General features: G+C 35.4%; 1 protein-coding gene across 1 annotated transcript; it reads right to left on the bottom strand.

Moving 5' to 3' along the window:
• Nucleotides 1-1521: 1521 nt before the first annotated feature.
• On the bottom strand, nt 1522-17039 carry LOC128218062 (protein cereblon-like). Its single transcript, XM_052925587.1, has 9 exons — nt 16893-17039; nt 15622-15749; nt 14885-15090; nt 9810-9971; nt 9194-9377; nt 8213-8278; nt 7134-7334; nt 4913-5106; nt 1522-4493 (listed from the first exon to the last, which is right to left on the bottom strand). Exons 1-9 carry the CDS (start codon nt 16969-16971, stop codon nt 4313-4315), a joined length of 1401 nt encoding a protein of 466 aa, XP_052781547.1. The 5' UTR covers nt 16972-17039; the 3' UTR covers nt 1522-4312.
• Nucleotides 17040-17087: the final 48 nt, after the last annotated feature.

The raw sequence follows: 17087 nt of genomic DNA, 5'->3' as shown, positions 1-17087 counted from the left end.
TTTTAATATCGGAGAAAAAAGAAATAAAATACACATAAAACGCACCATTTCAGACTAGAATTTGTTTGGGGAGTACCCCCATCCCCCCTGCCAACACTTTAAACCAGAGATATTTCTGTTCTGGGAGTAGCGCAAGTCAAATGATTACGCCTATAAGTTACACCCCCCCCCCTTCCTCTAACATGAAATCCTGGATCCGCCCCTGATTCCTCCGCCCCGTGTACTTAGATATATGTCTGTCCATCTTCCAGCATGTCTGTTTCTCTTTGGTCTACAACTATTATTATAATTCTAGATTTAACATCTTACTAGGGGCCAGTCCCGTGATTTTGATTTATATAAAATATATTTGCATCGTAACTATTTCTAAAACCAATGGGATAAGTCCGCCGTTTACTCGGTTTGTACAATTAAGTGCATATGAGCGACCATCTCTGACCACAATGACAGTAAAAGGCTATGGATGTGGAAGCTAAACATTTTACCGCTACACAACATGTGTTGTGTTCAACATGAATTTCGTTTTATTAACATTAACATTAACATTCATTTATTAGCATACACCGTGACATCGTCCATCTTCTGTTCAAATTGCTCGCTTGCACTGATGTTATAACGCCCAGGGTATAGCCAATCTTATAAATTGAACATTTTCAACAATGTTGACTATCTATGAAGTTCATTATCTTGTTGTAGGTTAACATTGTATTGTAAGCAAATCGTGACTGTTTGTGCTGAAAAGAATGTTGTCTCTGAGGAAAGGGCTAAATTTGAAGAAACCTTTTCACAAACTGCCACTAACCTGATAAATGAAGCATATGCCAGATAGCTATTTAGAGCAAGTGTCCTTCTTCAACATTTGTTAAGGTTAATTTGAGTTGCTAGAAGTTTGAACTCAACTGTAGTTAAGTTTTGTATGTTAACAGAGAAGACAATATGAAGGTCTTGCTATGTGACAATCTTCTTAAATGACACCTTTCTACTCTTTGTTTAACAGACTTCAATCGTGAACCAAATGTCCACAACCAACCTTTGCACATGCAATCATAACATTTTTTAATATATAGCGACATATCAAAATCATACGGAACAAGATGTTAGACATTGCATCTGTAGAGAATTGGAATGTTTGCAGTTTGAAGCATGAGCGTTGCCATAGAAACTCAGAATGATATCCGTCTGCAGGACAATGTAGAGGGAAGCCCATATCCACTTACCTATACAGTTTGAGTCCGAGTTTGGGACATGGACTCATAAAAAAGATATTTTTTACAAAATATGTCACTTATATTTATGTATGTTTATGAACTCTTTCATTTAGTGTGTTCAAAGTGCAATAAAGATTTCAAGTTTTGAGTCTTTAATCTCAAACTCGCACTCGAGATGTAAGAATTTATGGCTCCAGGCCCAACATACCAGTGGGGCCTGTTTCTGTCTGACACTGTCACTTCCTTGATTAATATCAAAATGTAAAGCTGTTTGCTTTCCAAAGGACTCATGTAAGCTAGACAAGTATTCATATAAAACAACAGGTGTATATTTATTTTAATACTCTAATAACAACAGCATATAAAAATGTACTTCAACATGTTTTTGCACCATACAAAGCATAGGGAACATCGCATCACATTTCAATGATCATAGGGGAAGCCAGTCTAAAGCATTATGGTGTGAACCCAAATGTTCGACACAAAATGTCATTTAAATATCTATTTTTGCATACCTAATATGTTTAACAATAAACACAAACATGTGAAATTAGATGTTTTGTGATAGATTAAAAGTTGAATGACACATGAGAAAAACATGACATTATTCTCTGATTTAAGGCTTGCTGTTCTACAACAAATCAGACAGATCCATATTATTGACATTCTATAAAAGCACATTACAGACTGTCATAGCCCTGTCCACACGTACATTGTCTATAAAGTAACTGTATTTGTTTACAATTTTTTTTTATTAAAATATACAAATTCAAACTTGTAACATACAAGCTGTATATGCCCATGTACTGCTATACATGTGTATTCATTGGGTGAATATCAGAATACTCATATTGCATACATGCATTTCCTTGTATATTCTAAATACAAATAACATCTCTAGAAGCTATGTTTAAAATTGAACGATGAAAATATTTTTAAAAAATATGCTAAAGTTGCATGTTAATAAGAATAACCTTATGGTAAATATTCAGACTGCTTTAAACTTTACATAAAGAGCAAGAGAACAATAGAGGCTGTGAAACACAGAGTCGACGTGTACTTTAAAGTTGAAGTTGTGTTATCTTCCTTTTTTGCAAAATATTTCTCTAAACCTGTTCTAGTTTGATCCCAGATACCTGCATCTGTCATTCTAAACTTGTACACTGTACGCAAACCTAGATGCCCAAGTGTACACACAATGGCATACATGTACTTGTACAAGAGTGTTTAGGGTCATCTCTCATAATAAAGCCCATTATATACTTAAAGATGCACTCTTACTCCCAAAAAAGATATACCAAAATTAATATAATTGTTTTTATATACCAAAAAGGGTGAATAAATGTTGAAAACAATGGATTTTATTAAGATCATACCCAGTTTAATTTGAAAGATGCAGAAAACACTGCATTTCTACCTTATGAGACGATAGTAGATCGCAGTAAATCTTTTAGCATTCACCAATCATTTAATATTTTTGCACTTTCAGCTATTAAAAACACGGTCACAATCTTGTTATCAGTAATTAATATTTTCCATAAATGCATTATTTAGTAAGTAGTTGAAGGTTTATCAGCCAAAATTTATGTTTGTTATACATGTGTATGTATGAACAAGAGTGTCACTTTAACAACTTATCAATACTCCAACTGACTAACAGTATCAGTTATAATTTTAACATAAGAGGGAATCTTAATCACGCAGGAATGTAGAAAATTTTGATGATTCCTTGAAATGGTTATTAACATAGGTTAAGTCATTGTTGTTAAACTCGGACAAGAATAAGATGCAACCTTATCACCTCTGTGAAAGAACAAAGATGTCCACAGAGATCTTGTTGAGAAGAATTGTGTGAGAGATCACTTTATGAGTCATATGATGTACATTTTAAAAATACAAACTGATAGAATGGGAAAAATCCTATTTCTAAGAAATTACAAAGTTAACATTACCACATGCTTTCAAAAATACTTTGATTTCTATTTCAAACACATATATCACAGGAAAACAAAATATTGATATCACATAAGTTTGACATCATTCAAACTGATACAATTATGTATTGATAGCATTCTTTATTGCATATATGCTGCATGAACTTAGTAAGGCACACAAGCAAATTCCATAAAGTGGGCTAGTGGTTCTTGGTATTTTGCTTGCTTGAACTACTGTGTTCATTCAGCATAAATGCAGGAAAAAATGTGATAATACTAATATTTACATTTCAAATAATTATTCATTATGATAAAAATAGCAGTACCTAATGTGATTGAGTATTTGAAGAAAGAAATATCCGACAACATAAGTTGGTATCAAAGAATATATGATATTTGTAACATCGTACATCATTGGTTAAATGACGTCACGCTTATCCAATCCGAGCGCAATATTAAAATAAAGATGCCATCATAACTCCTTACATGTTATACACTATGAATGCATGATTAATCTTTATAAAGGACTAGGCAAATGTTAATATTATAAAATGGACATGTCCACATAATGTGTATTACATCTTATATGTCAAATAGACAAAACATGGTTCTAAATGTGAATTCTCAAAATCTTTAATTAATCCTCAAACAAAATTTATGCCTTGACAAGCATAAACTAAAACTAGCTTGTTGAAGTAATGTATATTGACATTTCTTTTATGAACACATAGGTTACACTGATGTGTACCTCTAAAAGCCGGCACAAATTGGTTAACAGACAGCAACGCTTTCAGCGAATGCATGAGCATAAATAAATGATCACATTACATCTCATTAGCACAATAGGCATCATTCAGCACAAGACAGACAGTCATTTTTACATCATTACATCACATGACTGGTGTCCAGCTTGCAACATCACATGACTGGTTTCCAGCTTGCAACATCACATGACTGGTTTCCAGCTTGCAACATCACATGACCGGTGTCCAGCTTGCAACATCACATGACTGGTGTCCAGCTTGCAACATCACATGACTGGTGTCCAGCTTGCAACATCACATGACTGGTGTCCAGCTTGCAACATCACATGACTGGTTTCCAGCTTGCAACATCACATGACCGGTGTCCAGCTTGATACATCACATGACCGGTGTCCAGCTTGATACATCACATGACCGGTGTCCAGCTTGCAACATCTGGATTTTCATCTGGATCGGAAATCCCGGGAGCGAGTGATGTTCTGCAGAGTCCCCAAAATTTTTGTGGTTGAAGGTCTTTCCTTGTGGCCGTGAACTTCCATCCCATGTGGTTGGAACAGCGCTTGCACTGGGCTATAGTCCATGCATAGCTGAAATATTAAGGTAGATAGTGTTAGTAAGATAATGTAGTTCCTTACATTTGATTTCAGTGAAATAAATATTTATCATAAGTGGTTTATAAGTGGTTTATAGAAAATTAAAATTAGATATAATTGATATCAGACATCATTTTCCTGTTCAAATCAAATGACAGTGCATACAGTCACAATACTACAGCATGTACACATTTGACATACTTTTCTGATTACATGCAGTCTAATGTAAATTTAAATGAGTTTTAAGCATTAAATTAAATGAAGATTTATTTTAGTTTCAGAGATACAATGATTGTTTTTATTACCATGAAAACCACTAGGAATTAGGAATAGGCTTGTTGTCTATTACTTGTCTACCATAATTTACTTATATTATGCGAAATAATTTTGAATGAATGCAGTTAATCTTTTACCCTGGGAACCAGCTGTGTTCAGTTGAAGGTCTTCCATACAGGGAGAGGTTTTTAACATGGTGGACTGTAACAGTTTCATGCACATGCCCCCCTGGGTTGACATAGGCACTCAGCGGCCCGGACACGGACATGCTGAACATACTGGACATACTGGTCACCTCCCTGGTACAGCGGTGGCAACACAGCACTGAACACTGAAAAACATGTACACATAATCATCACCACTAGAAGGTTGTTTTTGTATTTACAAACTGATGTTTCAGCCTAAGCAAATTGTCCCAAATATCTTGAATCTAGTCAATGAATCAAATGACCTTTGACCTCTTAGTGTGACTCAATATGGTGAATGTTAGTTATTTCAAAATCCTTCAAGCAGTTCAATGGAAATAGAGCTGACACAAAATATAGTCATATGACCTTTGACCTGTAAATGTGACCGTGACCTTAAACGGAGCTGGTTGTGACATATCGTCTCAATATGGTGAACATTTGTAGCGATTTTTTCAAAATCCTTAAAGCAGTTCAAAAGATATGGAGCGAACACACAATAAAGTTATGTCACCTTTGCCTTCAACTGAGCTCGTTGTAGCTTGCTCTCTGCACATCTTTCTATGATGGTAAACATTTGGGGGAAGTTATCTAAAATTCCTCCCAGCTGTTCAAGAGATATGTAGCTGACACATAAAATAGACATATAAGAGCCTTTGACCTGTAAGTGTGAGCTTTACACTGAACCGAGCTGGTTGTAGCAAAAGCTCTTCACATTGCCTCAATATGGTGAACATTTGTGGGGAGTTCTTCAAGTAATTTAAGAGACTGACCTTTAATCTCAAAGTGTGACCTGGACCCGAGCTGAACCCAATATGGTAAACATTTGTAGCCATTTTTCAAAATCCTTCAAGTGGTTAAACAGATATGGAGACGACGTGAAATGAAGTCATATGACCGTTGTCCTGAAAGTGTGACCTTGACCTAGAAGCTGGTATAAGCATGTGTTTCGCACATCGTCTCAATATGGTAAACATTTGCGGATAGTAATTTTAAGATCTTTCAAGCAGTTCAAGAGATATGGAGCAGAGATGATTTGTGACAGACAGACAGACAGACAGATGGACGGACAGATGGGCAACACAAGCAAAAACACTATCTCTCCCTATTTATGGGGGAGTGGTTATTAACTCACATACTTTTGATGTGTTTATTGAAAAAAAGATTTATTCACCTTTTAACACCAGGTTTTGTAAAGGAGTGCTTCCAAGGAGGACAGGAAGCTGAGGGAAAAAATACATTATAAAGAGCTGTGAAGAACTTGAATATAATGAATTTGACAAAAAATGTTTGGAATTGTGTTTAATCGAATACTGATAAATTTCAACTGCCAAAAATGTGGGGGGAAGGCAATTATTTAAATGGTATATAGGTGGGTGCCCTTTTCCCCAAAATTGGACCCATCTAGAGTAAATTTGCTGCTGTAGGGGGGTGGCATAATTTAAAAGTGCCTTTCCCCCTGGGGGTTATAAGTTTAAATGGAATAGCCCTAAGTTTGTATGAATTTATAATCATATAATAAGTTTCAATTAAAACAAAATATTTTTTGACGGTCTAAAGCATTTCATGGTATGAAGGCAAAAGGGTATATATTGTTCTCCATGGGGGCAAGAGGATGCGACCAATACAGGACACTATGCACCACTCTTCCACAACTCTTCAGCTAAAACCTTACCATCATCCATTCTGTGCTTTCAATATAATTCTATATGAGACATAGTGCAAACCATGGTTCTTTCAGGTATATATCATGCAAATCTAAATGAAATTTATTGACAAAGGAATTGTATTTTTTGAAGCCCTTAAAAGGAGAGATTTGGCTCAAAAAGCCCCTAATTCTTACAAATACTTAAATATGGTTCAAGTAACAAAATGTAAAATTGAAGTACTGAGCAAGCCTGACAAAACATTCATCTATTATAAGACCTGCTGGGATGGGGACTTATTTTGACCTACTTTATAGATTAGATTGAAAAAATTTGGTCTTTCTATGAAGCTGAATATGGTATCACTTCATATACTGACTAATTCTGGCAGAATCTAGAATAAAGTTTGTGAAAAATGACTGAGTTAAACAAATTTAATGTATATAAAAGTAGCATACAATAGTGAAAGAACGCTCCCATTTCATTTTTGGATCCTGTCTCCCCCCACCCCTCATAAACAAACCCACCTTCTCCATGATTCCGAGGGCACAGCGGAGACGCTGTACAGCACTGTTAATGCTCAGCAGATGGAGCTTCAGTGTGTCGTTCACAGGCAGGTTCTGTGTTACCCAGTACGAGAGTTTCGTGCAGTCGCTTGGGAGTTTGTTTGGTTGTAGTGTCACATCCCACTTCTGTAGCTCCATTTTTATCCTTTTCATCAGTAACTCCTGACAAAATAACACTTATGTTAAGAGAATTGTTAATTCTTATTGTACCCCCAAAGCGTTACAATGAAGTCGGTTGGTCGGACTGTCTGTCCCGATTTTGTCCAATCCTTATCTTTCTCATTCGTGATTAGATTTTAAAATTGAATGGCAGAAGTGATCACCATAGCATAGTGATGTGTCACACAAGCCCTTCTACCTAACTTCAAGGTTAATGTCACAGCAACCTTCTGAACTTAGCATGCTCTGCTATACAAGCAACAGTTTATTGTATTGTATTTATTTGTTTGATAGATATATACTTGAGGAATCTGTACAACAAATAATCTAGGTCTGTCAAAGTCCCAACTGGTGGTTTGAGTAAAATTTGGAAGGGTATTTCTAGATGGTAATTGAAATGCATAATAAATGAACAATAGTGCATAATAGAGGTTATTGCAGTTCGTATTTTTCTCTTTATTTCAACTAAAATCAGACTTGAACTGGCCTATTTCGTCATAATATTTACACACTATTTTTTTTTACATAAAACCCTTCAAAAAGCAGACACTAGGCATCTAAAACTCACACATTTGTGTATCACATACTTTAAAACAAGACCACAACAAGCACATGCTAATGTTCATATTTTTTTCGCTCTCCTGGATCAGAGGCATTACTACAAACACATGTTAGCTCAAGTTATCAGAGCAGTAACATTGTCATGTTTCACATGTGTATCAAGTCTCACATAAATATCTTGTAACAGTTATTGATGCAATTTGCCAACATGAAAGGCTTCACACCATGTAACAATGATGACATAAAGGCTATGATGTACTTAAACTTAAATGATGTATAAAACAGACAAGCAAGTAGTTTGTGCAGAAAATCTTACTTACAGCATCATACATCTTGTAGACCCATGGGGGCCACCAGGTGTAGATGGCGCAGGAAAACCTATTCACCTGAAACATAACAAGCTTCTTATTTAAGCAAATTGAGCCCTATGAAATATTGAGCAGCAACTTAATGATTAAGACCAGGAGAGCGAGGTAACCCCATTTTGTCATCAAAAAAATCATACACATTATGTTCTTACTGACTTAAATTATAATGGGGTTTTTTCAGGCAGAGAATTTAATACTGATATCAAGTCTGTACATGTTTCAAAAATGCAATTCTTGATAAAGCATGGTACATGCACTTATTTAAGCAGATAGGCAATTGCTGGAAACAGGTTATAATCCAATTTGATTTTCTGTCATTTCTTAATCTTAGCTCTTTGAAATATCTTATTTCACACGTCAGAATTCTAAGTACAGTTTTATTCAGAAGTTAATGTGTTACTTACTTTTTATCAATACTGAATGTCATGTTCATATATAGGAATAATATAACATTTTCAGAGGGTCCAACATAAATTATTTTTGTGGAATTTTAAGTCAGGTACATGTGCAATGCGAAGCAAAAGGTGGATTCTTTGAGTATTTTGGTGAATTTGAAGGATACTTTTACCTGGTGAGTAAGTTTATATCACTTTTTTCACTTATAAATATGCCTATCCCGGAGGCCAGACATGTAAGCTTCTCTCGTTTTTTTCACCTATGTTTACAAAGGCCTGAACAAAAAAGTTATTGAAAGTATAAGCTGAACGATTGTTTGTTTACAAAGTGAAATATTTATAAATAGCTTTTATTACATACTGCGGGCTACACATAACTAACAATTTTTTGTTAAGCTCTATTAAAAATCAAACAGTTAAATATGCGACTATCACACAAAACCATCACTTAACTTGGTTATTAACATAATTTTATACAACATCATTCAGTATGTATAATGCATAATTAGCTGTTTGAAAACACCCTACCGGTACTCACTTTTCTCTTTGGCCTCATTCTGACACATGAGAGTATTCTCCCTTGTTTATCCATGGCAACCTTCACATCCTCCTCATCCTCATTGCCCGGGGAACACAACCGACAGTGCATCGGGGGTCGTATACCTTCCAACATGTCACCAAGTTCTGTCTCAGGTAGGATTTTAACTTGCCCCAACAATACCCTGCAAATGTAGACACATGATATAAATGAAATTTTGAAAATTGAAAAGTAGAATTAAGACACATTGAAAACTATATTGTTCCTTAATTAAACATCTTATTGAAGATATGAATTAAAAGTATATGACAGACTGTTGCTTTTTAAACCTGAATTATGGCATCTTAACCATAGGTTAATTTAACACTTGGATTTTAGGTAATATAAGTATTACGGGGAAGAACAATTCAATTACAAATATTGATGACGCGATAATCGAACATAATATAATCGTTGATTGACGCCCCATGATCCCGTTTGAATGCATGAAAATCAGTGTAACAGAAATACATTTGAACAGTGCTTCTAACATAATTGTCATGTGTGAAAACATAAGAGAAAAACCTAACTACAAAAACATTTCAATTAGTGTGACATCATGATTGGCAATATGTACCCAGTTATAGTTCTTCTGTAGTTGACCAGCTCAAATCTCTGTCTACCCTGGGCAAGGACTGTTATCGTTGATATCCCCGAGCCCTCATGCATCTCGTTCTTTACGCTGTATATCTCTGCTGTTGTTCCTATACTGGCAATTACATGACGATGTTCCTCATATCTGAAAAACAATTTGTAAAATGAAGCAAACAAACTAATAGAAATGTTTTGAAATTGCATGCCAAACTTGTATGACATGAACTTGTAGTGACAGTTAAGATTTTTTTGCAACTTGTGGACAAGTCTCAAATTCATTAAATAAATGACAGATGTCCCAAAATATCATAGACCACTGCTATAAGAGTAATGGAATTTAGGGTTTATTTTTTATAAATAATATCTGCAATCTTTTGCCAATCTTAAGATAAAAGTCCCAACAACTGACAAAGATATTCAGCCAATTTTAAGATAAAAATTTCAAAAACTGACAAAGATATGTATGTTTTAAAAAAATGACTTACATGAATTGTGGCACACATCAATGCAAAATCAAGACGTTGATGTGAAAATTTCAAATATTTTGAAACTGCTTTTGCGCAATTTTTTATCACACACACACTCATGTGTTGAATATAGTGCTCTGTGAAATAACGGTAAGCAGTTGTTGCTGCCTTAAGTTAAACATTTTTCTGTTTTCTTTTTTCCTGTACTAATGATGATTTTATCTTTCCATCCACCCAAAATATTGCTGCTTGACTTGTAAAGAAATGTACATAATACTGAGGTGTTTTTGTAGTCAATAATTTATGCCCAAACAGACTCTTTACTATTTTACACAGATTTAGATTGGATATGTAGATTTCACTGGGCCACCCTAACACCCAAAGTAATCTTTTTTGATTTTTTCAACTTAAGTTTCTGTTAATAACAAGCAAATTCGTTGAATTGATATCCCCTGCCTGATTGGGCTAAGTCAAGGAATGGAAATCAATTGTTGATGAAATATATATATATATATATATGAGTTTGAATTTGATTGCAACTGTTTGAAAAAAAAAAAATGTAAATAATGTTACATTTAGAATTGACCAAGAAACCTAGTTTATGACTCCATGTTACCCAGTTCTAAGATTTCATCAAGGCAAACATTCTGATCAAGTTTCATGAAGAATGGTCCAGATATATGCGAAAAATATAGCCTCTAGAGTGTCCACATGGTTCTTTTAAGATTTGACTCAGTGACCTCATTTTTGACCCCACATGACCTACTAGTGTCAAACTATTCCAAGATTTCATCGAGGCATTCTGATTAAGTTTCATGGAAAATAGAGCAGATGTATTGCCTCTAGAGTGTTCCAAAGATTTCTTTAAGGTATGACCAAGTGACCTAGTTTTTTACCCATTAACCCACTTTTAAAATGCAGTCGAAATTCAACCTAAGAGAACATTCTGACCATGTTTGAACTTAATCAGACCAATCACCACCATAAAATAGTTTCGGACAAGATTTTTGAAAGATTTGACCTAGTGACCTAATTTCTAATCACATGTGATCCAGTTTAAAACATGTCCAAGAGTTCATCAAGGAAAACATTCTGATCAAGTTTCATGATAATAAGACCATACATATTGCCTCTAACGTGTTTCAAAGATTTTTCTAAAATTTGACCTAGTGACCTTATTTTTGACCCCATGTGACCCACTTTTACAAGCGGTCCATATTTCATCAAGGGGTACATCATGACCAATTTTGAACATAATCCGACGAATCATTTCCATTCCGGACATAAAAATTCTAAGATTTGACCTTGTGAACTAATTTTCAATCATATGTGACCCAGTTTTAAATAAGTCCAAGATATAATCAAGGAAAACATTCTGATAAAGTTTTATGAATATTTGACCATGTATAATGCCTCTAGTATGTTTCAAAAGATTTTTCTAAGATTTGACCTACTGACCTAGTTTTTTACCCCATGTAACCCACTTTTAAAAGTGGTCGAGATATTTCATCAAGGTTTACATCATGACCAATTTTGAACATAACTTGACCAATCATTACCATGATATGGTTCTGGACAATATTTTTTTTAAATTTCGCCTAGTGATCTCATTTTTGATCATATGTGACCCAGTTTTATTTACGACCAAGAGTTCATCAAGGAAAACATTCTGATTAAGTTTCATGAATATTTGACCATGTATAATGCCTCTAGTATGTTCTAAAGATTTTTCTAAGATTTGACCTACTGACCTAGTTTTAGACCCCATGCGACCCACTTTTTTTTAAAAGGACCATATTTCTTCAAGGGGTCCATCTTGACCAATTTTGAACATAAATTGACCAATCATCACCATTATATGGTTCTGGACAAGATTTTTCTAAGATTTGACCTAGTGACCTAATTTTTGATCATATGTGACCCAGTTTTAATAACGACCAAGAGTTCATCAAGGAAAACATTCTGATAAAGTTGCATGAATATTTGACCATGTATAATGCCTCTAGTATGTTCCAAAGATTTTTCTAAGATTTGACCTACTGACCTAGTTTTTTACCCCATGTGACCCACTTTTTTAAGTGGTCCATATTTCATCAAGGTTTACATCATGACCAATTTTGAACATAAATTGACCAATCATTACCATGATATGGTTCTGGACAAGATTTTTTTTTAATTTGACCTAGTGACCTCATTTTTAATCATATGTGACCCAGTTTTATTATCGACCAAGAGTTCATCAAGGAAAACATTCTGATTAAGTTTCATGAATATTTGACCATGTATAATGCCTCTAGTATGTTCGAAAGATTTTTCTAAGATTTGACCTACTGACCTTGTTTTAGACCCCATGTGACCCACTTTTTTAAGTGGTCCATATTTCTTCAAGGGGTACATCTTGACCAATTTTGAACATAAATTGACCAATCATTACCATGATATGGTTCCGGACAAGATTTTTCTAAGATTTGACCTAGCGACCTCATTTTTGATCATATGTGACCCAGTTTTATTAACGACCAAGAGTTCATCAAGGAAAACATTCTGATAAAGTTTCATGAATATATGACCATGTATAATGCCTCTAGTATGTTCCAAAGATTTTACTAAGATTTGACCTAGTGACCAGTTTTTGACCCCATGTGACCCACTTTTTTAAGTGGTCCATATTTCTTCAAGGGGTACATTTTGACCAATTTTGAACATAAATTGACCAATCATTACCATTATATGGTTCTGGACAAGATTTCTCTAAGATTTGACCTAGTGACCTAATTTTTGATCATATGTGACCCAGTTTTAATAACGACCAAGAGTTCATCAAGGAAAACATTCTGATAAAGTTGCATGAATATTTGACCATGTATAATGCCTCTAATATGTTCCAAAGATTTTTCTAAGATTTGACCTAGTTTTTGACCCAATGTGACCACTTTTTGAAGTGGTCGAGATATGATCAAGGGGAACATTCTGACCAAGTTTACACATTTTCTGATCAATGCCTACCAAGATATAGGACCAGATGGATGGAATGACGGACAGACAACGCCAAAATTCTTCGATTCGGCGGGGATAAAAACACTTGAATGCTTACCTCTCATCTAAGATAAATGAGTTTTTGTGTAATAACTTCTTAAACAAGGACATTATCATAATTTTATTTGCTGACTTTCAAATATAAGATTACAAAACAGCATGAACTGCTTACAATGGTTTCTTCATAAATGATCAAATATATGCTTAACAACTCCAAAACTGTTCACCTTTATTACCAAATGATTTTCAGTATCACATGCAAGTTTTATAGCAGTCAGCCATCAATATAACAAGAGATGTTTGTCAAACATTATGCCCCCCCTGAGCGCCATATTGTCAGGATTGTTTGGACAATTGAATGAAATATGCATGTACCTCCAAGTTTTAGGGCCATGGGTGCAGGCAGTGTCAAGTTATCACACAGACAAGCTTTTTGCGTTCAATGTCACTGTGACCTTGACCCGATGAAACCCAAAATCAAGAGGGATCATTTTCTGGTCAGGCCTAACCTTCATGTCATGTTTGATGACCATGGATCCAGGAATTGTCGAGTTTGCCTTCAAGGTCAATGTGACCGTGACCCTTGGCCTGATGACCCCCAAAATAAAAAAGAGTCGACTGGTCAGGCCCAACCTACAAGTCAAGTTTGAGGGCTATGGGTGCAGGCATTGTTGAATTATCACTCGGAAAACCTTTTATCATTCAAGGTCAATGTGACCTTGACCCTTGGCCCGATGACCCCCAAAATAAAAAGGGGTCATCAACTGGTCAGGCCCAACCTACAAGTCAAGTTTGAGGGCTATGGGTGCAGGCATTGTCGAATTATCACTCGGACAACTATTTATCATTCAAGGTCAATGTGACCTTGACCTTTGGCCCGATGCCCCCCAAAATCAAAAGGGGTCATATACTGGTCAGGCCAAACCTCCATGTCAAGTTTGAGGGCCATGGGTGAAGACATTGTCAAATTACCAATCGGACAACCTTTTTCATTCAAGGTCACTGTGACCTTGACCTTTGACCCATGACCCCTGAAATCAATAAGGGTCATCACTTTCTACTGGTCAGGCCCAGTCTCCATGACAAGTTTGATGACCATAAGTCTAAGCATTGTTGATTAATTACTCGGACAAGCTCTAAAATCCTTTTACCATTTGAGGTCACTGTGACCTTGACCTGTGACCCGATGACCCCTAAAATCAATATGGGTCATCTGCTGGTCAGGCCCTATCCTCGTATCAAGTTTGATGACCAAACATCAAGGCATTGTTGAGTTATCACTCGGACAAGCTTTGGTCAACCGACGGACCGACCGACCGACATTATACGGTACTACCATTAAATACATCTCTATAACAGGAAATGAAGGACAGCCACATGACTTTCATAATTTTATCTTTAATATTTGCGAGCAGAAGCTGGACAAAATATGAATAAATAACAAACCTTAAGAATAATAACAAACAATTCGTTTGGACAGTGGACAGTGGCAGTAGGCAACTAAAATAGCACTCCATGACAACAAGATGTATCCAAGAGTGTTCCTTAAATTTACCTGAGGGCTACAACACCAAATGTTTTATGTGGTGAATCCACAACTCCTTTCAGCATTGCAACCTCATGTTGGTTGTGGGAGTACAGGGGAATGATGTGGCCGGGCACAAGGATTGTCCCCGGCAACGTCACCAGGGGCAACTCTATCTCCATGTCATCATCCAGTATCGTTCTTCCGCTGATCTCCTCCAGGTCAGTACCCAGATACTGGAAAATAGAAACATGACCAGTTATTTTCTGATAGCTTGTTAATACATTTTCATGAGCAAAATAATTATAATCACAAAATGTGTAATGTATTGGTCAAATTGTGATACTTAGTACATGAAGAAAAATAAAGTAATAAAAGCAATTTAAAAGAATATAGCACTGGTTTTGAAAGTCCCTATTACTTTTTGGCAATTTCAAATAAACAAGCATGATTGCAGTACTATGGATGCCAAAACTGCCGCAATTTGGTCAATCAGTCCTTTAAACAACAGTGAAAAATACAACCATGTACAAGTACTTAAACAGCAAGATGTTGATATTTTCTTAGTTTACGAAAGAGCATATAGTAATGAATATTTTAGCTGGAGAAATGTACATGTTAAACTAAATTTAATGTTAAGATATTAAAATAAGTGGTTTCATAAATAGCACGAAAAAAAAGACAAAAAAACAACATTACTATGTGGACTATGACAATACTAAGTGTTCAAATGTTTTGTTACAAATAAAGCATAGGCTAGAACACACTGAATGTGAGCTGGGTAAGGCTTGGTCAAATGACCGGCTTTCTGAAGGTTTGGCCCCTTCTACATCATCATCATCATCATCTTCTTCATCTGCCATATTCTCATCCATTTCTTCTGCATGACTTCCATCTGTTATAGACAGTCCCATATCAGATAATCACATACAATAATGCATTGCAACAAGAAATGTATATAAAAATTAAGCCTTTTGGTTTACATAGCGCTATTATACTACGCTTGTTAAAAATTGAAGATTGAGATTTTTTTTTGTATTAAAACTATAATATTTCAATTTTGTATTAAGCAATGTCACTACAGGATTATAATTAATGATTTTTGTATAACATTAGGTATTTTGGGCCAGGGGCATGTATTTTAATATATGAACTGAATAAAGTGGAGAGTACAGCCACAACTTTGAAAATTAGAAAAAGAAGACCGTCACGGAGGGTGGAGTCCATTCATTAAATGTGTATGATGCTTGTGTGGTAAATGCTCGCAATCCTCAGCATTAAGTAATCAATGTTTGATAATTGTGAAGAAATCAATAATGATAGAAAACACTTCATGTTTCTTCACCTTACCAGTTTTTCTACCTTATTTTATTTTTGTTTCATCAACATTTTATTATAGTTTGTGAACCTTATTATACTTAGCCATTAATAGAACTATTATGTCCACTAATGAATAAGGTGTGAGCAAACATCAATTGATCTTTTGTTTGATCTGATTTGTTTTCGGAAACAATTTTCTCGATGTGACAAGGAGCTGCTGATCCAGGTCCCCTCCATGTACTCCGCGTCACCAGGCCTACCAATGTATATCGGTTGCATCCAGGACGTCTTCACGGATCGCCTTCCATGAGGCAGTTTCAATGTCCAGCATGACTGATGACCCAGATATTGGCATGGAAGAACTTCTTGTTCATCGATGTCTAATTAGCAATATTATATTAACACCCACACACATGCTGTCATGTGCAGTTAATTGAGTCAATTGTTCAAGCTAACTGGTTAAGCTTAAATGTGTGAAATAGTTCTAAACAATTCAGTTGACAAAACCGCTCATAGGTGTGACGAAACATCATGGAAATTTATTATACTTTACAGAACAAGTGTGACGGACTGTAGAGTCCACGAAACCTCCATAATTTCATATAATTTCCATGTGTACCTACTTCGTTTGTTTGAATTCATTATTTTTTTACCACTGGCATAATCAGATGGAACTGGACTCGGTGCAAGTGAATTTATTTTGCGTGCCATGTCTTACCACTATTACTGTCGGAACTGTCATCATCATCAGGTGGAATATTAATGGCTAAAAGTGGCAAAATATCTTCCTCTGCCATTTGCAAGAGACCTTGTTTACGTTTTTATTTGTTGTTACATTTAACCAAAAAGTCCGAGCTGTTCCGTAATGGACGGGTATACATATTATTTTGCAAATAATTTGGTATGGGAAATA

The sequence above is a fragment of the Mya arenaria genome, chromosome 14 (genome assembly GCF_026914265.1).
Source record: "Mya arenaria isolate MELC-2E11 chromosome 14, ASM2691426v1".
Classification (NCBI taxonomy): Eukaryota; Metazoa; Mollusca; class Bivalvia; order Myida; family Myidae; genus Mya; species Mya arenaria.
This window is presented reverse-complemented; position numbering and strand designations above follow the sequence as displayed.